Source organism: Elgaria multicarinata, chromosome 3, assembly GCF_023053635.1.
Source record: "Elgaria multicarinata webbii isolate HBS135686 ecotype San Diego chromosome 3, rElgMul1.1.pri, whole genome shotgun sequence".
Lineage (NCBI taxonomy): Eukaryota > Metazoa > Chordata > Lepidosauria > Squamata > Anguidae > Elgaria > Elgaria multicarinata.
Window position 1 is genome coordinate 13,491,695 of NC_086173.1, and position 27,915 is coordinate 13,519,609.

General features: G+C 45.7%; 1 protein-coding gene across 4 annotated transcripts in view; it reads left to right on the forward strand.

Annotated features, from left to right (window-relative positions):
* Positions 1-27,915, forward strand: part of PDE4A (phosphodiesterase 4A) — a 490,724-nt gene that overhangs the window by 322,273 nt on the left and 140,536 nt on the right. Inside the window, exon 1 of one of the 4 annotated variants that reach the window (XM_063119324.1) lies at positions 19,670-19,741. The exons of 2 other annotated variants lie outside the window; for them this stretch is intronic. Coding sequence is in view for 1 of the 2 variants with exons in the window: in XM_063119319.1 (XP_062975389.1) it covers positions 20,409-20,653 (245 nt within the window). In the remaining variant the exon portion in view is untranslated. Of the gene's footprint in view, positions 1-19,669; positions 19,742-19,801; positions 20,654-27,915 lie in introns of those variants that run through there. One more of the 4 variants, XM_063119319.1, reaches the window with a different exon arrangement.

Genomic DNA, 27,915 nt, shown 5'->3' on the forward strand with positions numbered 1-27,915 from the left:
TGTGGATTAGAGGGGCTAAAACTAACCGAGGCATTGCATTCTTAAAAGGTAACAACGGCTCTTCCAGAGGAGTTTCCTTTGAATTTTCTGAGACAAGGAAGTGGAGAATACATGCAGCATGTTTAGAGACGATACACAAAACTGGAAGGAAGTGCCGACGTTAGAAAAGACAGGGTTAAAATTCAAGGTGATCCAGGTAAACTGGAGCACTGGGCTGCAATAAGCCTTTTCAATGAAGTCCGTCCAACAAACATAAATGAAAGTCCAGTGCGCAAACGTTTCACAGCTCCAGGGGTGGAAATAAAATCACGAAACAGAAGGAAATAGGCTGTCCTCATTTGCTGTTGGGAAAAGGGCCCTGGGGATTGGACGGCTCAGATCCTCTCCGATGCTGTGATTTTGATATGTAAACTCTGCGGCTTCTTTGTATTGCCAGCATCCTTACTGGGGAACAAAGTGATATTGTCTGTGCTTTTTCATCCAGCAGCCTAGGCTGAAACAGACCCTTATAGGGCACCTCTCTGGATCTCACCCGGGGGGGGGGGGGGGGCTTGCTCAGTCATTTGGAGTGGGGGGGGGAGAGAGAACACCCCAATTTAATTGGCATTTTGTTAATCCTTTCAACTGCTTCCTATTACCGTTAGATTAGTGGCAGGAAAACAATGTTCTGTTTTGTTTTGTTTTTGACTGAGCAGCTGTTGCGAAGTCTTGCTGTGGAAAAACAAGTGAAAAGGATGAGCAGCCCAGCCCTGGGCAAAGTTGGAGGCTCTCAGACACTGGCACAGATCAGCTGCTGAGCGGCAGCACACGCACCCCCCCACACACACACCGCTCTCCTCTCAGGCCAACCCACTGACTGGTGTGATGTTATTCATCCGTTGTTTTTACCTGCCCTGCTGCAAGAAGAAAGGAATATGAGGTGGGCAACTCTGTGCCCTCCAGATATTTTGGACTACAACTCCTATCATCCCCGACCACTGGCCCTGCTGGCTGGGGATTGTGGGAGTTGTAGTCCAAAATATTTGGGAGGCGCTATGTGCCTAACCTTGCTTTAGGGCGTCCCAACCCTTGAGGGGAAAACTTGGTGATGAGCTGAGAGACAGAATGGGAAGAGAATATGTTGGGTTTGATGTCAAATGCAAGACAGTTGCACCCTCTGCTGGCTGATGGTGTTGCTTTTAAGAGAAGCTGTGCTTCCCAGCCAGGACAGAATCCTTTTCCAAAGGTTGTGCCATGCCCTTCCTCTAGTTAGCTCTTTCTTTTTTCTTTTTACTCTTAGGTAAATAGTTAAGATGTTGCTGTTATTATTTATTTCAACAGACGATTGAGTTGTGTTCATTTTCTTCTTGCTCTGCTTCAGATGGTGTTCTGCCACTCTGGTTTTTAGCTCTCTGATTCTTGGCGGGAGAGATGGTAAATTTTATTTTACTGTATGCGTTGCATATGTTTCATTATAATGTAACTTGGGCTCTCTTGTGACCGAAAGGCAAGATATAAATTCATAGATAGATAGATAGATAGATAGATAGATATGTAAAGTTTTATTTATTGCCCACATTTATATGCAGCCCAATAATAAGATTCTCTGAATGGCTTAAAATCTCAATAAAATATAACAACCAACCCTTTTTCTTTCTTTTTATGTTTTAAAATATACATACATACATTTGTATATATCCATACCAATAAATACATATGAAATGCATATATGTGAAAATGCAACTACTAACAATTACACATAGACTTCAACAAAAGTGGACCAGATCATTAAATAAGTATCCATTTGAAGGTGGTGTCTATAATCCACCCATTCAAATGTTGAAAGCATTATAAGGTCCTTAATCCATTGCATTACAGTAGGTGAACGTCTGTCTTTCCATTGTTGTAATGTTAGTTCTCAAAAGGGCGTGGAGAATCCATATATGCTGACCATGCATTAATTTCTATGAAGCAGGTAAATAATGTAAAAGACTGTGTATGTCAGCAAAGACTAGACTGTTCCAGTACAAAAAATATCTGCATAATAACCTCTTCCCAAAAAGAAGCAATTAGACATTCCCAAACATATGTTTAAAACAAGCATTAACTGCATAGCACCACCAGCAATTACCCAAATTAGACAATCTCTTATTTAGGGTGACCATATGGAAAGGAGGACAGGGCTCCTGTATCTTTAACAGTTGAAAAGAAAAGGGAATTTCAGCAGGTGTCATTTGTATGCATGCAGTTAAAGGTGCAGGAGTATAGCTAGAGTGACCAGATACAAATGAGGGCAGGGCTCCTGCAGCTTTAACTGTTGTGATGAAGAGGGAATTTCACCACGTGCTATATGCATACAAATGACACCTACTGAAATTCCCTTTTCTATGCAACTGTTAAATATACAGGAGCTCTATCCTCCTTTTCATATGGTCACCCTATCTTATTAAAAAGACATTGCGGTGTTCAATAGACATTTTTGCTGAATAAGATGCAGCCTTAGATCCATTGATGGGATAGGTACAGAATACAGATGTCAAAGTGGTGATCCACTGATTAGGCAGAATGGGATAATCCAATTCCCTATTCCATTCCTCCTTAAAACCCTTATTCACTAGTAACAAGCTTTTATAGACATACATTGTGGGTTCCTTTGCTGGATCAGTCCCAATAGGTTAATCCAATATTGACGGAGATTCTGATGCTGCAAAAGTGGGCGAGCTGAACCTAGGTACTAACAAATGCTGCATTTGCAAGTATTACCATTCATCCATAGCTGGCATGTAGTATTTGGCATGTAAATGACAAAAACTCATCATTGGCACTCACCAGTAAAAAAAAAAAAAAGCCTTATCTGTCCATATCCGCCAAAAACAAAACAAAACATTTTCTTACTAATTTTTAGATCTGGATTGCCCCATGAAGTCAATTTAGCATGAGAAAATGGATCAAAGTGTAGTCAACCATAAAACAATGAGAGAACAGATTTAAGCAGAATTTTTAAAATGTGACAAAGCGTTCTTGATTGCGGTGAGTGTTGTAAGTGTATTCAGCTGAATGTGTGTACAGGGCCCTGCCACGACACAGGCTCTGAACACCAGACTTCACATCTGCCACCACTTATTATGGGGCGACACAGGCTCTGAAATCGAGACCTAGCCAAGGCTACTCCCTGCTCAAGCCAAGCACCACCGCTTGATATGCCTGAGGCAAGGGATAAACCCCCCCTTCCTCCAAACTATGTGGAGAAAGGGGTTAAAATGGAGAATGTATTTTAATATATATAATAATGTGCTGTGAGTTATATCCGCTTAGGTGAATGATTGTCAGAGTGGGTGTTATATGTGTAAACTTAAGATGATAAATGCCAAACAGACACGTGGGATTTTTGTTGTAGTTTTAAAACAAACAATCAAAATTTATTTTTAAAAGTTCATAAGCTTTGTTTCAAATAACAACATTTAAAAACGTTTTTGAAACCTTCCATACAATCCTGTCACTCTCACATTTGCGCTTTCCTTTTTCTCACACAATCACTCTTGAACTTTCTTTATTATCAGTATTGGTTAATATACTTCCACTACATGCACACCACACCCTAAAGACACCACTCACTACACTGACCCTCAAATTTCCCAGAATTTAAGTACCATAAACACAGAGAGCACTACAGACTCTAAGAGTACCTAATAAGTCTCCCTGAAAAGCTTTCCTGAAAAGAACAAGAACTCACAATCCCCTCAGTCATTCCCTTATATATATCACTCCTCCCCACTCCCAAGACATTCTAACTCCGCCCACTTAGACCAACATTATAAAATCCACAGACTTACAAACTGCAGACATACATTTGGAATTGACTTGTGGGGTGTAACGCCACAGGCCCCTTTCTGCATTTAGCACAAAGATCTCTGAAGTGGCCAGGAGGGTAAGGGCATTTTGGCTTGCATGCATGCCCACACTCCTTCCCTGGTTTAGCCCTATTCGTATTGCAGGTTAACACTGGCAAAGAGCTAGATCAGAGTGGGCAACCCTTGGGGGCGTGGGGTGCTTTCCACCTCCCGGACACCTGTAGGAAGCAAACCACAGTGGAAGCTGTAAAGGGATAAATTTAGCTTGTGGTATGTCACTGAAATTCAGCAACAAACTGCTCCTTTTTTGCTGCCATCGTGGCTAATGTCAGTGGCACTAAGGCCCCATATTGCCTAGCCCTAGGCTAGAGCATAAGCAAAGTACCCAAGCTGTACAGTGCATTCATAGTCCTTATCTGGGTTTAAAAGCTTTGCAGAAAAGCAGACCAGGGTTACTAGAACAATTCATTCAGTGCCTTGTAGATCTGGGACTAAGGGAGAGGACTTTATTTATTTATTGCATTTATATCTAGACTTTTTTCCTCCAAGGAACCTAAGGCAACATAAATAATCCTCCTTCTCTCTATTTTATCCTCACGACATCAACCCTCTGAGATAAGTTGGGCACAGAGTCTGTGACTTGGCCCAAAGGCACCCAGTGAGCTTCCATGGTTGAGTGAGGTCTAGAACCTGGATCTCCCAACTTCCAGTCCTACACTCTAACCACTACACTACACTGGCTCTCTTTATTGTCCTAAACTTATGAAAAAACAAAGAAGGTGAGAACTTCATGAGAAAGATAATGTCCCAGTGTTCAGAAATGCCATTAGAGCTAAGGATACCTCGACCACGTGAGCCAGAAATCAGATCTGGCCATGCTCTTTCTTTGTCTCTAAAATTGCTTCAGATGATGGGCAAATAGGAAGGAAAACGCCATGTAATGGTTAGACTAGCATGGGCTAAGAGACAAAGGGTCTGCATTCTCTATGCAGCTTTACAGGGAGAGTGGATTTTAATGGGTTTCTTATCCTGCTCCTCAGTCAAAGAGCTCCCACAGCGGCTTACATACAGTCAATAAAACAAGACAGCCCCTGCCGACAGGCTTACGACATAAAGAGACATGCCACAAAGAAAAGAAAGTTCAAGGAGGGAAGAGGGCTTGAGCAGGAAATAAAATTGGATCTACTTGTTTCTGTCAGTAACTCTGGGAAAAAATGTGGGGATTGAGCGACAGCATAATCGACAGCATAATCCTTCTCCAACCTTAAGGTCCAGGGCCAACAGTCAGGAATAATGGGAATTTATTTTTTTTATTTATTTAAGGATTTTTATGCCGCCATTCAGCCAAAAAAGGCTCTCACGGCGGCTTACAAAAGTATTTCTTGACAGTCCCTGCCCACAGGCTTACAATCTAAAAGACATGACACAAAAGGAAAGGGGATTGGGAGGGAGGAGGAGGAGGAGGAGGGGGAAAAGGAAAGCAAATTCAGGCACTACAATCTTAGTTGCAAAGTTCAGCAGTTACAGTTGACAGCAGGAGGGAGGGGGCGGGCTCTCAGCTGGAGCTGGACCCAGGCACGGTGGAGAGGTGCCTGGCTGCTGCTTCCTCCCTCACTGGTGGCCTCTGCAGAGACCGTTGGTAGCAGGAAGGAGGGGGCTCTGAGCTGGAGCTGGACCCAGGCACGGTGGAGAGGTGCCTGGCTGCTGCTTCCTCCCTCACTGGTGGCCTCTGCAGAGACAGTTGGTAGCAGGAAGGAGGGGGCTCTCAGCTGGAGCTGGACCCAGGCACGGTGGAGAGGTGCCTGGCTGCTGCTTCCTCCCTCACTGGTGGCCTCTGCAGAGACAGTTGGTAGCAGGAAGGAGGGGGCTCTCAGCTGGAGCTGGACCCAGGCACGGTGGAGAGGTGCCTGGCTGCTGCTTCCTCCCTCACTGGTGGCCTCTGCAGAGACAGTTGGTAGCAGGAAGGAGGGGGCTCTCAGCTGGAGCTGGACCCAGGCACGGTGGAGAGGTGCCTGGCTGCTGCTTCCTCCCTCACTGGTGGCCTCTGCAGAGACAGTTGGTAGCAGGAAGGAGGGGGCTCTGAGCTGGAGCTGGACCCAGGCACGGTGGAGAGGTGCCTGGCTGCTGCTTCCTCCCTCACTGGTGGCCTCTGCAGAGACAGTTGGTAGCAGGAAGGAGGGGGCTCTCAGCTGGAGCTGGACCCAGGCACGGTGGAGAGGTGCCTGGCTGCTGCTTCCTCCCCCACTGGTCTCCCAAGTGCTTCCTTTAGAAACAGATTCAAAGGGCACCCTTTGAACTGTAGTCAAAAATATCTGAAGGGCACCAGGGTGAAGAAGGGTGATCTGGCAGATTGAGCATTAGATCTATCTATCTTCCATTCTTGCCTTGAAAATCATTTTATTACCTGGGATACGTCACTACTGCTTTACGTTCACCTGGGATACGTTCACCTGCTTTAAACATTTTGATGTCCTTTATGGCTAATGTGAGAGTGGAGTCTTGAGCGTCACTGAGTTCCTTTGATGTATGCAACTCCATGCTGATGATATTGGATGGAAGACCAATTACCCGCTTCACATAGTGCACATCTGTTCATAGGTATCACCAAAAGTGCTTGAAGGCTGGAACGCAGATATGAAACCTGTGTTGCTCTTGACTGAATCCAGTGCATTAAAACTTCATTCAGCACTCAGTCATAGTCAAAGTGGTTTTGTGTTTTGGAGCTTAGACCCTTGTGCTTAGGTTCTTAAGCAAGCTGCTTTTAGGGTGACCATATGAAAAGGAGGACAGGGCTCCTGTATCTTTAACAGTTGTATTGAAAAGGGAATTTCAGCAGGTGGCATTTGTATATATGGAGAACCTGGTGAAATTCCCTCTTCATCACACCAGTTAAAGCTGCAGGTGCTCTGCCCTCTTTTAAATCTGGTCAGTCTAGTATAGCTCCTGCACCTTTAACTGTTGTGATGAAGACAGAATTTCACCAGGTTCTCCATATATACAAATGACACCTGCTGAAATTCCCTTTTCTATGCAACTGTTAAAGATACAGGAGCCCTGTCCTCCTTTTCATATGGTCACCCTACTAAGTTAGTATCACAAGTTTGCCTTCTGGGAAATGAGTGATTTGCAACTGGCCATGTCCACAGTGGCAGCCATTTTGTGAGAGCATCCACAACATTCACTCAAAATTCCAAATGCACTCACTGTTAGGATGACCGTATGAAAAGGAAGACAGGGCTCCTGTGTCTTTTAACAGTTGTATTGACAAGGGAATTCCAGCAGGTGTCATTTGTAGGCATGCAGCAGCTGGTGAAATTCCCTCTTCATCACAACTGTTAAAGCTGCAGGAGCTCTGCCCTCTTTTGTATTTGGTCACTCTAGTATAGCTCCTGCAGCTTTAACTATTGTGTTGAAGAGGGAATTTCACCAGCTGCTGCGTGCCTACAAATCACACCTGCTGAAATTCCCTTTTTAAGTACAACTGTTAAAGATACAGGAGCCCTGTCACCCTAGAACAGCAGTCCCCAACCTTTTTGGCACCAGAGACCGGTTTTGTGGAAGGTGGGTGGGTGGGTGTTGAGGGGATGGTTTTGGGATAATTCAAGCACATTGCATTTATTGTGCACTTTATTTCTATTATTATTACATTGTAATATATAATGAAATAATTATACAACTCAACATAACAAGGGATGGCAACAAGGGAGAGAGCCTTCCCAGTGGTGGCCCCCCAACTGTGGAATAATCTTCCCGATGAGGCTCGCCTGGCACCAACATTGTTATCTTTTCGGCGCCAGGTCAAGGCTTTTCTCTTCTCCCAGGCATTTTAACAGCATTTAACAACGTTAAGTTTGTTTTTAATGGACCCCAGAATTGTTGTTTTTAAATGGATACTGTTGTTTTATACTGTTTTTATGGTTTTTTAATTTTTGTATACTTTTAATGTTTACTATTTTTAATTGTTGTAAACCGCCCAGAGAGCTTCAGCTGTGGGGCGGTATATAAATGTAATAAAATAAATAAATAAATAATGCTGAATCAGTGGGAACCCTGAGCTTGTTTTCCTGCAACTAGACGGTCCCATCTGGGGGTGATGGGAGACAGTGACACCCAAAGTGTGTTGCTTACGTCCAGTCTATTCCGTAATCTTGTTTGGGTTGTTGTCAATGCAGAAATTGCATTGTTGTCAATGAGAACGCGGCCCGGTTCCTAACAGGCCATGGACCGGTACTGGTCCGTGGCCCAGGGGTTGGGGACCCCTGCCCTAGAAGGCTATAGAGAAGGGGCTGAGTGGTGCGCAGAGCAGAGATGTCTGGAAGGAGAGGCAAAGGTCTCCCAAGTGCTTCCTTTGGGAACAGATTCAAAGGGCACCCTCAGACAAATCCCTTCTCGGCTCTTAAATTTGGTCTGTTCTGGTGATGTATTTTGAGGCTGTTGTAAAATGGATGGTCCCTGGCGAGCTGGCTGCTACCTTTCCCATTGTTTAAAGTGTTCCAGTGGCTCTTGCCTCTTTTTGTCATGAGGTCTGTTCCTAACTGAGTCACCAGAAAGGGTGAATAAAGAGAAACAAAGGAGACACCTGTTTCTCATAAGCATCTATGGAGATGGTAATTGGAGGGAGCGAAGAGTATTAATTGTAGAGTATGGTGCACTGTCAGCTTGGCAGGAAACATACCTCTTGCTTGGTTGCAACACCCAAAATCAGAACCCTCCGCTGGATTTTGACAGGAGCTTCTTTGTTCCTGATTGAAATAATCTCCGGCTGTTTACTCTCCCTCATCCCAGCTGCTGTCTTGGGTCCAAAAACTTTGGCAAAGATAATTTCCAGTGCAGAATTGTTATTGTAGCTAACATACTACACAGGGGAGTGGGGAGGGAAAGGAAATATAAATATATGAACTCAAGGCAGTCCCTCGCTACACATGAGATGGCCAAGAGCCACAAGGAGAGGAAATGGAATGTGAAAAACATGCACAAAATCTCAGAACAGAGAGAAGAGCTTGTATAACACTAGGAGGACAAAGAAGATGATGAGACTGATGCTTCGCTGAAAAATTCCAAGCGTAGCTTTGTATTAGATAGGGTGACCCTATGGAAAGGAGGACAGGGCTCCTGTATCTGTAACAGTTGTATGGAAAGGGAATTTCAGCAAGTGTCATTTTTATGCCTGCAGCAGCTGGTGAAATTCCCTCTTCATCGCGACAGTTAAAGTTGCAGGAGCTATACTAGAGTGATCAGATGCAAAAAAGGGCAGGGCTTCTGCAGCTTTAACTGTTGTGATGAAGAGGGAAATTCACCAGCTGCTGCATGCATGACACCTGCTGAAACTCCTTTTCCATACAACTGTTAAAGATCCAGGAGACTAGGCCTCCTTTTCATATGGTCGCCTTATTAGATGAGGATCGAAGAGAGAAAGAATGTCATTCAGCAACAGCAATTAGGAATACTAGTGTTTCATTAGGGTAGGTCCTAGGCCTCAGCTAGGCCAGGGGGTTGTACCGCGACAATCTCGCAATGTTACAATCGCAGATCGTCGCACTGGTCTACATGTGGTGCACGACATCACGGCTGCCATTTTGTTGTTGTTATAAAGAAGAAGGAGCGCATGAGTGCTCGTGCGCAGAAGGTAAGTCTTTTTTTTTAAAAAAAAAATCCCTGCTCACACCACACCACCCCCAATGGGCGCAGAGCTCCTGAGGAGCTCTACGCCCCATGTGCGGGTCCTGGCTCCTCGCAAGGAACTCGGACAAACTGTGACGCCCGCACACATGTTCTGTGGTCTTGGGATCATCCCGAGACCGTGGAAAAAGCGGGCTTGAAGAGGAGGGCGAGATCCCGGGGCAGGGGAGGGATCATCTCTCCCTCCTCCCGAGAGTTGGCAGCAGTGCGACGGTGGAATCAGTTACCTAGGGAGGTTGTGGGCTCTCCCACACTGGAGGCATTCAAGAGGCAGCTGGACAACCATCTGTCAGGGATGCTTTAGGGTGGATTCCTGCATTGAGCAGGGGGGTGGACTAGATGGCCTTGTAGGCCCCTTCCAACTCTGCTATTCTATGATTCAATGAGATCCCCATCGGTTAAGATGCTCACCACTTTCAGGAGGTCCTATGGGCAAGTGGTCTTTCAACCACAGGAGTCAGAGCCTAAAACATATCTGCACATACATGTATCTATTAAAGAGAGTCACAGCATTTCGTTACTGATGGAGATGGAAATGGTGTTTACATTCCGGAGTTACCGTTTAGTAGATTGATAGGAATGCTTAGACAAATAGTTACGTTTGTTAAATGGACAGTATTCGTCTTGCAAGTGGTTCTATCCATGCTTTTCAAACTAGAGTGATAGAAGTGGTTATATGCATACTTGCTGCTGGTGAAAGCCTTTGTGTTGTTATTTCATTCATTCATAACTACGTATCATGTCTCTCATTGTATGCAGTTTAATTCTAGTATAATTGTGGTTATTTGTGCATACATGAATTATTGGTCTGCATTCGCATTTCTTAATATATTTATACAGCATTTATTTACTGGTCTGATTTCATTACTTTTACCGGGTCTCCCCCCCCCCCCCCCACTTACTCCTGCTTCTTCGTGAGGATTCCCCTTTTTCAGAATTTTTCTGTCCCATTCCATGTACTACTGGACTGGTAGATAAATCTGTCTTCAACCATGAGGATGCGGCATAATCCTGCAGCGCACCTGAAGGCAGCAGACTAATGTGGAGGGCACACAGCAGGATAGCATGGCACATGGGTTTCTCCTTCAGCACCTTGCAGACACCTCCCAGCTTCTGCTGCCTTACACAACCACCTCCCTCTGCCTAATGGTAGGGCTGGCTCTGGTCCGAGTAATTCCAGTCCTGCCATGAGACAAACTGAGCCTCTTATTGCAGTCAGCACATTGGGAGGGCAGCAGAGCACCCTGCTGTCTCTCCTGCCACTTCCGACCTACTTGGGAGTCAGGTGGGCATAGAGTTGGCAGCAGGCAGCCACCATCTTAGATCCTCAAAATTCAATACCTGTTGTGATATCCATGTCACATTGGGCGTTATATTTTGTGGGATTAAAGATGGCGCCCGGCTCTTCAAATACTTGAAAGGTTGTCACACAGAGGAGGGCCAGGATCTCTTCTTGATACTCCCAGAGCGCAGGACATGGAATCATGGGCTCAAGTTACAGGAAGTCAGATTCCGGCTGGACATCAGGAAAAACTTCCTGACTGTTAGGGCTGTGCGACAATGGAACCAGTGACCTAGGGAGGTTGTGGGCTCTCCCACACTAGAGGCCTTCAAGAGGCAGCTGGACAAGCATCTGTCAGGGATGCTTTAGGGTGGATTCCTGGACTGAGCAGGGGGTTGGACTCGATGGCCTTGTAGGCCCCTTCCAACTCTACTATTCTATGATTCTATGCTGCTTGACAGTCTGGAGCCAAGCAGGAACTTGGCTCCCATTTAAACGTGCAACCCCACAGCATCAGCTGTCTCTGGGACCAGTAAGCTGTTTGTTTAATGAGGTAAGAAGCATAAAAAAGTTTTTGAAAAAATAATAATTAAAAACAATCATAAAACAAATACATTGTGAACACATATATAAAAAGTTGGCAGGTGGGAAAATGGAGGAGACAATGCCAGGCCAGGCTTTGGGGCAGGGGTGGGGTGGGGTGGGCGGTCATTTGTTTGTCTGCCTCAGAGAGCAGCACTTTTGGGGGCAGCCCTGCTAGCTTGATAGTGTTTGCTGGGCTGTTTCTTTTCTTGACGTTGTGGCTCTGCTTGATGGTTTCCCATCTTTCAGCAGATGCTAAACTTCCATAGATAACATTGTTAACCAGGACAAACAAACTAGTACACTTTAATAGGAATCTACAGTTATCCATGCTCTGATAACCTCTCATTTGGATTACTGCAATGCATTATACGTGGGGCTGCCTTTGAAAACGGTCCGGAAGCTTCAGCTGGTACAAAACAGGGCAACCCGTTTACTAACAGGGACTGGCCGGCGAGATCACATCACGCCAGTCCTTTTACAACTTCATTGGCTGCCAGTCCAGGTCCGGGCCCGATTCAAAGTGCTGGTATTAATATTTAAAGCCCTAAATGGTTTGGGGCCAGGTTATTTGAAGGAACGCCTCCTCTCATATGTACCTGCCAGGACCGTAAGATAATCCGCAGGGGTCCTTCTCCATGAGCCCCTGCTGAAGGAAGTGAGGCAGGTGGCTACTAGGAGGAGGGCTTTCTCTGCTGTGGCACCCCAGTTGTGGAACGAGCTCCCCAGAGAGGTTCACTTGGCGCCTACATTGTTTTCCTTCCATCGCCAGCTGAAGACCTTTTCATTTTCTCAGTATTTTAACAGCCAATTTCACTGAAATTTAAACTTTCTTGTTTTAATCTCATATTTTTACCTATATTAATTTTGCTGCGTGGTTTTATTCTGGTTGTGCTTTTTATACTGTATTTTGTATTTGTGTTTTAAATTTGTTGGTTGTTTTTATGCTCTTCGTGGTTTTAATTTTTGTGAACCGCCCAGAGAGCTTCGGCTATTGGGCAGTATAAAAATGTAATAAATATATAAATAAATAAATTTATATAGTTGGAGAGTCTGGGAAACTTGAAATCGATTGATGCCTTGGCAATTGGGAAGAGGTACGTGGATATCTACTTGGCGACTAGATTCAGATTGGAACAGATCCTAGGAGCCCATAAGTGTCTTCTGTTGTGTTGCCATCAACATTAAAATGCTGGATATTAGCTAGCCTTTACACTTCTCCCTTTCTAAGCAGCGGTAGCCTGCCTGCCTCTTTGACAGTAACTCATGGAGACAATTGTAATGAGCAAGGTTAGTCACAGATGATTTGACTGCATACAAGGCTCTTAGGTCATTGATTTCTCTGCTCCTTTAAAAGCCCCTTCCTTGACGGATGAATTACTTCTGGTCCTCTCGAGAGCATGTTGTAATTGTAATGTGGTATGTTTATGTGCCCTCTAACAGTCGTTATCACTTGAGCAGTTCTGTTCTCTAAGCACTCATTAAGAATTGCACATTAGGCTTTGGTTTTCTGCAAGGATTTTTTTTTTTTTTTTTTACTAACGGTTAGAAAGGAAAGACGCTTTAGGGGGCTGGGTGTGTGGGTGGGTGTCAACTGACCACATAAAAGCAGCTTGATCTGCTCTCGTGGCTTTAGCAAAAGCTTGATGTGCAGAAAGGGTCAGATTAAGCTTTTTTACAGCATGGGGATAAACTTGGCCACCTGCTAAAGCAAGGGGAGGCAGCTTGATGTCCTCTAGGTGTGTCGGACAATAACTCCCATCAGCTGCAGTCAGCATGGCCAGCAGCTAAGGATTAAAAAAAAATACTGTTGTGATTAAGTGGAGTGCAGAATTTAAGCCATCTTGGTACAGAGCTTAGGAGCAGTGGAGCCATCAAAAAAGGACTAATAGTGAGACAATAGGGCTATTCACACAACACGCTAACCCACACTCAGTGGTTGAGTGTGGATTGTTTGTGGAAACGTGGATTAACATGTTGTCTGAAGGAGTGTGGGTTATTGTGTGGGTTATTGTGTTGTCTGAAGGCAGCCAGGCAACCTGGCACTTTAATAAAACTTTTATTTTTAATATATTACTAATAATATTATTGTAGAAGATTACTTGGTTCCACCCTTGCCTTTGGCTTGTTAACCACCCTGAACAATCCAATGTCAAAAACATGGGTTCTCAAGGTGGCTCATTCAAGAAATATAAGCCACAGAGTATGATTAACAACCCAGCCTGGCTGTTTTCAGACAACATGATAACCCACGATTCAACAAACAAGCCACGGTTCAAAACAAGCCACACTCAGCCACTGAGTGGGGGTTAGAGCATTGTGTGAACAGCTCCAGACTCTGGCCTAGTTTGGACAATCACAATGGGAAAAGAAGCCATTGTGGCTTTCCCCCATGCAACCACCATTTTCCTAGTTCCCTGTGTTGCAGTGTGGTTTGGCAGGTTGTCCAAAACTGCAATGGTGTGGCCTGGGTGGTTTCATACTCACTTTACAACCTCTACTATGATTCTATTCTGTCAGGGATGCTTTAGGGTGGATTCCTGCATTGAGCAAGGGGTTGGACTCGATGGCCTTGTAGGTCCCTTCCAACTCTGCTATTCTATGATTCTACTGCATGTCTTGGGTTGTAGAGCAGGTGTGAAGCCACCCCCCACTGCATCATGCGCCAGATTCAGACAACACGCCAACCCACGCTAAAGCATGGGGAATTATGCACATGTGAGTCATGCACGTAGCATGTTAAGGGGCAGGAGGAGAAGCCACAATGATTTACATAATACCTGCTAGCAAGTTCCTGGCTGGGCCAAGATTTGCTTCAGCTCACACTAGGGGTGCTCAAATGAACCCCCACAACGCATTTTGAGGGTGACACACCTTTCAAAGATCTTCTCCACCGGCTGTGCTTCCTGCAAGCGTGAGAAGAGGAACTTATGCACATAATATGCCCGGGTGCACGGAGGCTCCCTTCTCAAGCTCTCTGAACACGCAGCTCGCAGTGTGTGTAATAGCTAGCCCCCTCGGTCTCCTCACATTTGCTTTGAACCTATGAAGGTGAGGGAGTTGATCTGAACCCCCCTACTCTTAGGAAAGGGATAGATAGGGGAAGCGATACCCATCTACTCACCTGGCTACTGTGTTGACAGGGAAGCATGATGCAACTTCTTGGGAATTCATTGTTAGGCAGAATGGTACAATAGGAGCAAGATCTCTGAAATAGAAAATGCTGTGTTGGTCACCGTTAGGGCGACCATATGAAAAAGAGGACAGGGCTCCTGTATCTTTAATAGTTGTATTGAAAAGGGAATTTCAGCAGGTGGCATTTGTATATATGGGAAACCTGGTGAAATTTCCTCTTCATCACAACAGTTAAAGCTGTAGTTGCCCTGCCTTCTTTTAAATCTGGTCACTCTAGTATAGCTCCTGCAGCTTTAACTGTTGTGATGAAGAAGGAATTTCACCAGGTTCTCCATATATACAAATGACACCTGATGAAATTCCATTTTCTATGCAACTGTTAAAGATACAGCAGCCCTGTCCTCCTTTTCTTATGGTCACTCTAGTCACCGTAGAAATGCAAAACACACTAGTCAGGGATTAGTTAGTTAAGGTGCAACTGTATAAGCATGTTTAGATGTATAAGCATGTTTAGGTGGGGTGGGGAGTCCTAAAGAAAAAACTTGTAGGACTTTTTTCTGTCTTAATAGGCTACAGCAGTGGTTCCCAAACTTTTTCAGGTAACCATCCCCTTGGTTCCACAAACTCATGCCCAGCGCCCCCTACCCTACACTATAAAAATCATTATTCAGAATAGCGGTTTTCAACGATTCATTAAGGAAGATAATAACAATAAAATTCAAAACAGTAACAATTAATTGAATATTTATTCAAAATCCAAAGCACCCGCCGCAGGCTTGCCGAGAGAGGGAGGGAAAAGACAGCGAACGCCTCTGTTTTGCAGCCGGCGTGGCGGGGCACACCAAGCAGAGTATGTCTCTTCATTAGCGTTTTGGTGCTTTTGAAACATTTTAATTCACCGTTAAAAGGACTCTTCTTAAACAGTATTAATACATGTGTGGATTCTTCCCCTATATATATGGCTTGGGACCAAACTACCTTCTCCCATAAAAATGTCCCTGGGTTTTAAGACCTTCTAAAGAGGCGCTTCTGGGAAAAGACCACCTTGAGCGCCCCCTGCTGCCCCTTTGCCTCTTAGTGCCCCCTTGCCTCTTAACGCCCCCCTATGCAGTCCCGCCCCCCCCAAGGGGGCAGTACTGCCCACTTTGGGAACCACTGGGCTACAGGATTGTGCCTTTAATGTATTTCTGGTGCTGTTTGCAAAATGCCTGTATCAAGTTGTCCTGCACCCTGCCTTTTTCATTTCAGTTCCTGCAGCTGGTGTAGGTTTTTCTTCACTCCAGCAGGTGGCAGCACGGTTTCCCCACAGCTTAATTTGCTGCGCTAAAATATTTTTTGATGAACATCTATTGCCTCATTGCTTTAATTAAACCTGCTGTATTTTTAATTAAACCTGCTGTATTTTTTATTTTCTGCCCAGTAGACAAAGCAAGAGGCCTGGCTCCCAAGCATTAACTTGTTAAGCTCCAGAAAGGTTCTAGATGGAGTTGTTCCAAGACAGGCAGAAATTCAGGAGATGAAGTTGTACCTGGCATATAGGTGTAGTAATGGGTAAAGCTTCACCTCTTGAATTTCTGCTTGAAAAGCTGTGCTTTTTATTGAATGATTTTATAGGGTGGCCGTGTGAAAAGGAGGACAGGGCTCCTGTATCTTTAACAGTTGCGTAGAAAAGGGAATTTCAGCAGGTGTCATTTGTATATATGGAGAACCTGGTGAAATTTCCTCTTCATCACAACAGTGAAAGCTGCAGGTGCCCTGCCCTCTTTTAAATCTGGTCACTCTAGTATAGCTCCTGCACCTTTAACTATTGTGATGAAGCGGGAATTTCACCAGGTTCTCCATATATAGAAATGACACCTGCTGAAATCCCCTTTTCTATGCAACTGTACAGGAGCCCTGTCCTCCTTTCCATATAGTCACCCTATTTTATAAGCATTATAAATATATATGATCCTATTCTTTTGTCTGTGTGTTTTTATTGCCCTATATTGCTTGCTGCTATTTAGTGTTAAATAACTATAATAAAAAGCAGTTTATATTTAATATAGTTGTGTGTTCTGGCGTGGGGAATGGCCTTGAAGAAAACTGGGTTTTTAATGTCTTATTTCACCTTCAGCATTTACGGAGTCTTCCTGTCTTGCCAGCTAAGCACGACAGGAAGGGCCAAGGGGGCACCGTTATGGGGCTGTGCTTAGGGCATCAGCTGGCCTGAATCCGGCCCTGTTTGTCACCCTTTCTGTGGGCCTCATTTGCTATTTCATTCCTCATTGGGTTTGCTTGTTATTAATTGGTTTAGATTTATATGCTACCTCTTTCCCAAGGGATCCAAGTGTGTCATTTATTCATTAATTCATTCTTCTGAAAATTCACAGTGTAAAAATAAGTGATGCTTTGAGAAATCAGGAAGAAGAAAGGGGAAATATTAATTTTAAAATATTTTTATAGAAAGGAAATGAGGGTGGCTTCTAGGCCTAGTCACTTCCTTAATCTCTCTGTATTGTTGCTATCCTTCAGACACACGATAGGGCGAGAATTAACAACCCACACTTTACAGTATTTCCGACACATAACATCCACAGCCCCCAAAGAAAAGACAATTATCTAGCTGCTACTGTATGGGTCCCAGAAATGATCAAACTGGCGAGTTGGTAACTGATAAAACTCATGCGGTAAGAAGATACAAGCTTTGGAGTTGCATAAAACTCTTTGCACGACCTAATTAAGATTTCTGTGTAACTCAAAATCTGCATTTGGTTCCACTGAAAAGGAGTTAGAACTGCCAAAAGAACTCAGGTGTTCTTCATTTTTGGTCCCAGCCTGGTAACCTGATGCCTGCGTTCCGATTTTAATGTGTATTTGCTAATGATTGTATGCAAGCAGAGGCCTGAAGAGCATGAGATATTTTTATTTTATCATGGGTCCACAACATCTCTGTCTCCAAGCCTTCTTTCTGTTCCCCTATCCCAAGCCGTATCTCTTAACAATGTGGTTTAAACTGGTCTCTGCTTTCCAGCTCAGCTCCTGTGAAAGCAGGTGACCACACCATGGGTTCACAATAGCAAAGTGTGATGTCACAAGGCAAGGCTACAGTTGGAGCAGGAAATAGGAGGGCTGATCAGTATCCTAGCCTAAGTATCACATGTTCGGTACAGGAAGTGATGCTGGATTCCAGCAGTCAGGTACAGTCACTGGACTTACTATCTCCTTGGGCAGGGGCAGAGCTCAGGTGAGTGGAATATAGGAATGGGTGGACTGTTTAAACCAACAGGACCAAAGCACACACTTTCTCTTTCTCAGGATTGTACCAGTACTCCCCTCTTGTTTGTTTTGTGCTGCTGCTGGTGGTTATTTCGTATTTATACAGTGCTGAATTTTCAAAGCACTTTGCATACTTTGCCTTATAATCCTTACAAACCCCCGATCAGTTTGCCATCACCCCCATGTTGCAGCTGGGGAACTGAGGCCACCCAGTGAGTTTATGGTAGAGGTGAGTTTAGTTTTTATGCTTTTAGATTGGGGATTTTTTAAAATTAAATTTGCAATCCTATACTCCCCTGCCGGGAAGAAAACTCCTTTGAAATCAATGGGATGTATAGGATTGCACTGTAAATTACAAGCAGTTGTTAGATTGTCACTTGACGGTGATCCCTGTACACCTAAGAGCAGTCTTCCCCAACCTTGTGCCTTCCAAATGACTCCCAGCATTCCTGACCATTGGCCATGCTGGCTGAGACTAATGGGAGTTGGTTCAAAACATCTGGAGAACACCACGTTGGGAGAGGTTGCTGGAGCCAGCTGCAGCTGCTGTGCTGTGCCCATGTTTTCCCCCCAAATTTCTTCAGCTATAGAAGGATTCCAGTTTTGACCTGTAAGGGAGGATTGGCAAAGGGACCAGTGTCTGTGCAGAACTTTCAAAGGGATGGGCCCCATCTGCAGGTGAAGATGTTTCCGTACATGTCCCATGGATGCCTCCAGATGCTATGTTAAGCCAGGAACCTTGGCTTAACAAACCGTGATGTGAATGAGCAGCATGCTGTTGCATGCAGCCTGTTCACTTCCATTGTTTCAGACTGCAATTCCCAGCCTTCCTAACTATTGGCCAGGCAGTCCGGGTTTGATGGGAGTTGAAGTCCAAAACATCTGGAGGGCACCAGGTTGGAGATGGCTGCCCTGATCACTTGCCCCTAAGATGAGCACAGCCCTTAATCCTCTGTTTATGCTAGGACGGGCTACTTGACTCTCAGCTTAGGGAGACCAAATTGAAAATGGGTGATGAAGAATCACTGACATAGAAGATCCAACATGCGGATGGAGTTATGCTCTAGCACACAGATACAATCTGTACCCCAAAGAGTTTGAAAGCTATGAAGAGACAACTAGGCTAGCCGTGTTTATGGCCGGGAATAGGTTCTTGTGGCCCTCCGGACATTGTTGGACCACTGTTCCCAGCATCTCGAGGGCCACAGGTTCCCCTCCCCTGATTTAATTAGACTTTTAGAGCTGCCTCAACGTTACTGCTTTTGCTGGTGGAACAGCACCTGCCAGTCACTCCCATGGCGGAAATGGTAATGTCAGAAGGACTTGGGCACTTGCCTGCTAGAGGCAGGTCCATGGAGAATCCTGAAAGCCTGCATAGATCAGTCTGATTCATTAAGCAACCAGGCAGCCCCTTTTCATTCCAGCGGTGACGTTTGGGCACACTCTCAACCCGTGTGTGAAAATAACCACGGCGTCCCACCAAGGGCCTTGTGTCTCATCTTGATTCCTGTAGTGGCTGCAGCGGAGTGGAGTTCTGCACACACACACAAAAATCCTCGTTCCACAAGGTGGTGCTTTGGCCACATGCCAGACCTTTCTCATGCCAAACTTTGAAAAGGAGAATTTATTTATTTATTTATTCCATTTTTATACCGACCAATAGTCGAAGCTCTCTGGGCGATTCACAATAAAACTTCGGCCAGTTCTGGGTCAAAGCTTGGAGTTTTATTTGATCCCTCCAACGAGGGGATCTGAGCTGCTCACCTCTGGCCTGAGATGTTTACAGCCGAAGCAGCCTCGCCCTGCCTGGCTGGCTGGGAGGGCCAAGAGATTGAGATAAGCGTTTGTGATTAGCATTAAGCAACATAGCCGAGAAGGGAAGTCTGGCACGAAACCCACATGGCTGGCACTTTCTGTCCTTGAATCTTCTAGGCTGGTGCTTCTTCCTCCTGTTGCTGCTGCTGCTGGAACACTGGTAAGGCTGTTTTGTGCAGGTGTGGACGCTCTCTGGGCTTTTGGGAAACCTCCCTCCGTTCACTTGGGGAGAGAAAGGGCATGGTGGACCTGCTTTGCCAATGACTGCCAGAGAGCTCTCAACTTCTCTGGCAGAGACTGGCTCAAAATGAAAGGAGCGTACGCTGGCTTCTGAAATCCTGGATTTGGGGCACGACCGAGAAGGGAACTTTGCAGTCTGAGACTCAGAAGGAATTCCGGGCTGGGCTTGGCAAACGTGAGAGGCCGAGAACCCCTTCCCTTTGAAACTCACAGCAACTTGCACAGCATCTTCTTCCCCTCTGCAAAACAAATGACAACAGCACACCTCTAGATGCCTCAGAGTGGCTAGAATGCGGCGTCTGGCTCTAGCAGACTCCAGCCCTCAGAAGACCTGGGAAGGAGACTGACTTCTGCTCCCCGCCTCCAGGACAGCCAAAGAGACCAGGAGAGGCAGGGGCACTCCGCAACGCGCCTCACCTGCTGAGCTGATGCTCTGGTTGGCCAGCAGCCTTTCTGTTGCACCCTCCCTTCCGGTCTGGATACGCTATGACCCACTGTGAGCACCCCTGGCGTTGGCCTGTTTGAGAGGCTGGCCCTCGGCTGGCCCTTTGACCTGGGGAAACCTTTCTGAAACCTGAGCCAGGGCCATGTCTTTGGAAAGATCCCAGAACCTGCCCACAATTCCTGAATCAGAGGCATCGGCGAACTTAGATGATGAGGCCTTCCTGCCCAATGACGCCAGTAACTCGCAGCCCCTGGCCAAACAAGACTCTTCTTCCTGCAAGTCACCCAACTCGCCAGTCTTCACTGTCCATTCCCCCACCTACATCATGAAGCTGAAGGTCAACAGGTGCATCCAGGAGTTCGGTCGGAGAGCAAGAGGGGTCATAGGGTAAGGAGGTGCATTACATTCTGGAGCTGGGGGATGAAAAGTTCCCCTGGAGGGCTGAAAATTCAGAGGCCCTCTTCCCCCAGAATATGTACAGTAGCATGCTCAAGGAAACCCAAATTCTGCCCTGAGAAAAGTTCATTCTGGCCTCAACGCGATAAGATGCAAACTTTATCCATATTGGCTGCTTTTGCTTAATTTGCACGGCTTGTATATTTTTGGGGGGTGCGGATGGCGGTGTTGCGGATATTTCATGGCAAGGAGAGTTTTGTGGAGAGTTGGTAAAGATTTTTGAGTCCGGTAGCATGGCTGCAGACTCCAGTTATGCACTCTGTGACTCCTGTTGCATCTGCTTTTGGCTTACTGCGATCTGAACTAATCAGGTGTGTGTTTGATGTCGGTAGTGCGGGTGAAAGGGGAATGAGGCATGGGACTTGTCCTTTTTGGTACTTTTTGAAGCAGGCCTCTTGCAAGATGTGCTTGGCTGCCGCCAAAGGGCTGCAGTGCGCAATCCAAAAAGAGCGCCCCAGCACCCTTTTCAGCGCTGTAAAGGATGCTGGGGTTGTCTCCCAGCTGGCGTGCAGTTACGTATGACCTGAGAGCCGTGCCCCACGCTCTTCCTTGACTCTGCGAGGGACGATGGTGTGCGCCTCTCGGCGTTGGGTTCAACCCTCTTTGGTGCTACTTGAAAAGACATGCTTGGTTTGCTTTGGCCATCAGGCGAGCCCTGGCGTTAAGCAGGGAAAAACACCACGATGAAGAGGCAAAAAGAGAGCCGAGCTCTGGTGCTTCTGGAAAAAAAAATGGTTTCCCTTTGATAAGCTCAGTGTGTTTCAGATATATGTGTTTCAGGGTGGTAGCGCTACTAGAAGGACATTGCTTTTTTTTCGGTGGGGGGATAGACCAGGGTGGGCAACTGCAGGAGGTCCTATGTTAACTAGGTTAAAAAAAGAAATAATATAATAATAATAACAACATCAACAATCAGTAGCAATAAAAGTGTTAAAATTAGCTTGTTTGCAAGGTAAATTTAACCCTTTTAGTGCTTCATAGCCAATAGGGAGAACTACCGTATTTCTTCGATTGTAAGACGCCATCAATTGTAAGACGCACACTAATTTCAGTACCACCAACAGGAAAAAAAAAACCCTAAGACACACCCGCGATTCTAAGACGCACCCCATTTTTAGAGATGTTTATATGGGGAAAAAAGTGTGTCTTAGAATCGAAGAAATAGGTTATTCTCTCTCTCTCTCTCTCTCTCTCTCTCTCTCTGTGTGTGTGTGTGTGTGTATATATATATATATATATATATATATCCAGAAATAATCGTGGGGCAACATGTGACCCACAGGCTGTGCGTTCTCCATCCCTGGGACAAATGTTAATGGAAGCTAAGGGAGTGGAGGGACAGGTATTGACACCGCTGCCATACCCTTCCTTGATCAGCGGAAAGCCCTTCTCATACCTGAGAAGGCTCCAGTGGAGGCAGACCCATCTGTTTCCAACCATGGGCCCCTTTCTCTCTTCCCCCCCCCCCGAAGGTGAAAGTGGAGAGTCAAAATGTCAAATTCTGTGCAGGGTAGCCGACATTGCCTTTGGGTTTGGTTTGCTGTACACTTGTAATTAGTATATTTTTGAATATTATTGTGATATTGTTGATTAGTATATTGTTAAATATTGTTGTGGTTTTAATTTTTGTAAACCGCCCAGAGAGCTTCGGCTATTGGGCGGTATAAAACTGCAATGAATGAATGAATGAATGAATGAATGAATGAATGTGGCAGACCAGTGGAATGTACTCTGTCTTGGAAGACTCTAAAATAGCAGGGAAACTGGGAGAAGGCGGTTCTGCAGCTCTGCTCTGGCACTGGTCATAATTGTTATTTTTTGCATGAAGCATTGCTCGGTAGGAGCTGGGAAAACCCTGCAGTTGGGGGCTCTACCAAAACAAACACCACGCTATAGATCAGCCTTCCTCAATCTGCCGCCCTCCAAATGTGTTGGACCATTACCCCCAGCCAGCCGGGGATATTGGGAGTTGTAGTCCAAGACATCTGGAAGGCATCAATCAGATTGGGGAAGGCTGCTCTAGATGGAAAAGTTTTGAGCTGGGGTTTAGGAGGACTCCTTTCAAAGCAAAGCCAGAGATCATGCAACAATATTTTTTTCCTAAGGCCAGAGTGACCTGCACAATATCCTTGCACAATTACTTGGCCTAATGCCGCGTTTCCTTGCGGGGCAGGGGCTGAGAGCAAGGAATGGAGGCCATTTGGAGGACATAACAGCTTTTTGCAGTGATAGAAAGGCTGGTGACAACAAAGAGCCAGATTTCTGGGAACCTGAAAAGACTGGTTGGATGCACAGAATGTATTTAAAGGATTCTCCACCTCTCCGTCAGTGGCTGCACTAAGTTATGCTTTAGAGCCTTCCAGTCTGTCTCCTCTTGCATTGTTTCCAGGTGTTTGTATTTTGGGAGGTGGGGGGAGAGATCTTCATGGTTGATCCTGCCCATTTGCAGCATAATGAAAGAATGATTGACTACCAACTATTGTAAAGCACACCTAATGCAATGCTCTGCACAAGAGAGAAGGTTTCACCCTATCCAAACATGCCCAAGAGTTAGAACCCTCTATCTCTTGGAGGCGCCCTGGGGGCAGAGTGTTCTTCATTGGACCCCCACACATCCACCCCTTTCTCCTCTTCTCAGTTGGAGTATATGGCTTGTTGTGTACCTCTCTGTGTGTGGTGTAGTAGTTAGAGTGCTGGAAAGGGACTTGGGAGATCTGGGTTCTAGTCCCTGCTCTTTCATGAAACTCAGTGGCTGACTTTGAACAGTCACTGACTCTCAACCTAACCTACCTCCCAGGGTTGTTGGGAGGATAAAATAAAATTGAGAGGAGGAGAATAGAATCATAGAATAGAAGAGTTGGAAGGGGCCTATAAGGCCATCAAGTCCAACCCCCTGCTCAATGCAGGAATCCACCCTAAAGCATACCTGACAGATGGTTGTCCAGCTGCCTCTTGAAGGCCTCTAGTGTGGGAGAGCCCACCACCTCTCTAGATAACTGGTTCCACTGTCGTACTGCTCTAACAGTCAGGAAGTTTTTCCTGATGTCCAGCTGGAATCTGGCTTCCTGTAACTTGAGCCCATTATTCCGTGTCCTGCAGTCTGAGATGATCGAGAAGAGATCCTTAGGGGTCCAGATGTTCCTAGTAGTTTGTCTTGTTTTCTGTAAATGCTCAGTTGTTGGCTGAGGCCGTGGTACTTCTAGATTTTTGTTGCAGAGGATGGGCATTTTGTAGCTTAAGTCGGAACTCAGAGGCATCAGATCATCCTATGCAGGGCGAGAGGAGCGATGGAGGATATACAGCACCCACAAATATGAATGTGTTTTCTTGTATTGAGCCTGCAAAATTGCAACAGAAATCCTTAAGCAAAAGTAATGGTGGCATGAATAGCACTGGAGTACAGCCATGTAAGTGAGTTGAGGATTGCTGGTGTTCTGGTTGTATCACCACTTCCAACACTGGCTCATCAGCTCTGGGGTGGGTTGCCCTTTACCCAGAGATCCAGTTTAACAGCTTTTCAAATGAAAAAAAACACAAAACCCTGCATAAAACCAGCTTTGCTGACAGGGATGATGCTATCTGTTCTCTTATCATTGACTTTCCCCAAAGTTTCCCCTGTGCTTCAGTATTTCAAAAGGCAGGGGAAACTCTAGATTTTTCTCCATGATGTTTTACAAACCAGCATCTGCTTTGAAAAACACAGACACTATTATACTCCTCATTCTTATATAGGACTCCAAGTGGTCTCCCCAGAGACTGATCAGATTTACACCAAGTTTCAGTAACAATGGATGCAGCTTTCGGCGCTCCCGAAACACTCACTGCGTCCAAGCCACTGTCTAATTAAAGGGAATCAAAAAACAGACACTAAAAATGGGAGCATGTGAAAATCAGCAAGGGTTCCAGTCTTGCTATGCTGCGAAAAGCTCTGATGACTAGTAGCTGCACATTGGGCTGCTGTTAAAAAGCACGAGAACAGGCCAGGAGCGCGCATGCACACGCACTCACACGCGCGCGCGCACACACACCCCTGTTCAATTAGCAACCCCATTTTGCAGTGTTTGTGTAACGCAGAGCTTGCCAGATGCCCAGATTTCCTCTGCAGTTTCAGGTCTGCTTAATTTCAGACCTCCCTTCAAAAGGTCTTCAAAGGAAAGACTCAGGATGGCAGGCCACCATCCAAGAGGGGCCAGGGTATCCTCTGCTGGGCTGGAAGAAAACATTTGCTGTTTTCGCCACTCTGGTGACTGTCCGATTCCATTCCTGAACCACTGCAAGGCGTCCTCCGATGAGGAGTCTTGGGGTCAGAGCCACAGGAACCTCGGCAATCCCAGAATAAGTGCAGCACACACTAGAACCCAACACGTGTGCTGTTAAAGCAATAAAAGTATGCATGGAATACTTGCATTTAAGCTTGCATTTAAAACTCTGAATGTAGGGACTTGGCAGTGGAGCAGATTTAGGGTGGGAAAGAGAGGGATTGCTCTTCTGTATGTTTCCCCGAGAAGTCCATTATTTTAAAAAAGCTGCTCTTTTTCTGAAGTTTGTCATGTCTAAATATAACTCCAAGGGCATTTCATATTCAACCACAAAAGGGAGCCAACAGGAGGAACCGAAAGCTGTGGCTGAAATGATGGCATCTGAGAGGGATGGGTGCTTCCTCCTCCTCTTGCTGCCAGCCAGACCCCCCCCCCGACCCTTTCTTTTCTGGACAGACCCCCTGACCTTTCACAGCAGCCTGATGCACAGGAATCTGACAAGTGAACCTTTTTCTGCCATGGAAATGAAATGGTTGGAGGGGGGCAGCTTCACCGGCAACATCCCACCGGTTTGCTGATAGAAGCACAGGGGGAGCACAAAAGGGAGCAAGCTGCCTGATTTGGTCACACGATTCCTGTGTTACTACTTCATCGGAAAAGATTGGTGTAATTCCTAAAACCCCAGCTTCTCCTTTCGATCCAGGATGGCAACAACTGAGTGTATTGATATGATTCAATTCAGTGGTGCTTTGGTTTGGTTTCGGTTTGGTTTTTTAATTGCCAAGGAAATGTTGTGAACAGATAATTCTTAAATGCGCTGAAATGCATTTAAGTGGATTCCTGCACTGAGCAGGGGGTTGGACTTGATGACCTTATAGGCTCCTTCCAACTCTACTATTCTATGATTCTATGAAATCTCTACTCAGGTGCAGCTCACAATGTCCTGCCTTTTGCCTTTGTGTTTCATCCTCAGCGGTGCCTCCACGGAGTGAGTATTGGACTTGAAGCTTTGCTATGAAGCTGGCCTACTGTTTTGGGTGCTCACATGGCCCACTTTGGAAAACTGTGCTCTAAAACAGGCAATAGTTTTTCAAGAGGCTTGAAAGCGGTTTGGAAGGGGACATCATTTCCTTCTGTGCACGCTTGTATTTCACTTAGTCCACCTTTTACAGGCTTTGCAGGTTTTAGAAACAATACACAAACCACAGGCGAAGACATGCGCACGATATGTACACGCCACGAGCAATGTTTAGTCTTTTAAACTGGTTTCAGCCCTCAGAGGCGGGATGGAACAAACCTTCTCTAGTCTCAGAAGATTAGATGTATGCCTGTGCTGTGTAACGAAAAAGGAACTGAGTTTTTGTTCCTGCTGACACAGACTTATGAGCGCTTTTCCTTATTTTAAAGTGCAGATAAGAAACTAGGAGGCCCCTTGTTCCCACACAGCCTCTAAGATTTTACAGATGAAGCTAAAGTTGCTCCTTCAAAGCCATGTTTTACCACTCAAAATGAATGCTGTGTTGCAGTGTGCAAAGTGGCACACTATGCGCTATGCGATGCTTTCATATTCATGGGCATGCATGAATGGGCATGTGTATTTGAGCTCACATGCGCCACACCCATGCCTACTCAGAGATGTGAACTTCTGGATACCCCTGGGAAAGAGTCTGAAAGGTGAAGGACAACAGGCCGAGTGCAGATGTGTGCATGCTAGCATTTATTTATTTGGAAAAGTCAAAACCTCCCTCTAAAGGGAAAATAGGGACAGTCCCTGGAAAATCAGGACTGTTGGAATATATGTTCCTACTTTGGAGCTGTCGTGCATAATTGGGAGCGAGTGAAAATTTTCTGGTGGAAAGGCAGTCTGGAGGCTTCAATATAAACAGAGACACTCCCAACAGCAACCCCGTGCAGAAAATGGAAACCCAGCCATACCCAGGGTCCAGCCTGTGTCATCCATATGGCCCGGCAAGGGACTTGTTTGGTCTGCAGCAGCAGCACCCTCTATTTGCATACAAATTGGGAACACTGAATCATGGACTGGGACCTTGGAGGTCATCTAGTCCAACCCCCTTGCTCAAGGCAAGATCTGCAATGCAGGGTGCAGGTACAGCATTCCTGATAGTTGGCCATCCATCTGTTTAAATACCTTCTTTGAAGGAGAGCCCACCACCTCCCAAGGCACAGACAAACAGCTCATACAGTTAGGCAGTTTCTCCTAAGGTTTTGGTAAAATCTGCTTCCCTGCAGTTTCCACCCATTGATTCTTGGTAGCTAACAGGGACGGCCCTACCATGAGGCAGAGTGAGGCAGTCACCTCAGGCAGCAGATTTTGGGCATCCTAAATGGGCAGCAAATTGTTAGGTGTTTGCTTAGTTATTATATTTCTACTGCCAGGGATGGGAAGAGATGTTTATGGAATTTTCTGCCTCATGTATCAAACTAACTTGGCTGGCTTTGGATACTGGGTACCATGCTTTTGGGAGGGGGGGCACCATTTGGTTCTCTGTTTCCAGCAGCAAAATGTCTTCATCCGGTCTTGGTAGCTAACCATTCCTTCCAGAATACCAGGAAGAGAGAACACTCTTAAGCAGTGCATTGGTGTGAGGGATTCTCCACAGAAACAGAACACACAGTGTTAAAAAAGGGGCAGGGCTCCTTATCACCAGGAAACAGCCACACGCAAGGGTTGTGCTGTACACCAGGAGCTCTGAGAAGGGGAGGAGGCAGGGCCCAGCATGTGGCTGGACTCAGAAGACAAAGGGGAGAATTAGCAAAAACTGGCGCTCCGCCTCACCTGTGCTGAGACGCACTCGTACTTCTGCTTGTGTGGATATGTCAGTGGTACAGCCCACTTCCACATCATAACCTACTCCTTTGTTTTTTCTCCTCCAGTATCTCTTCTCAAAAACTGGAAGTGATTGTCCCCTGTTC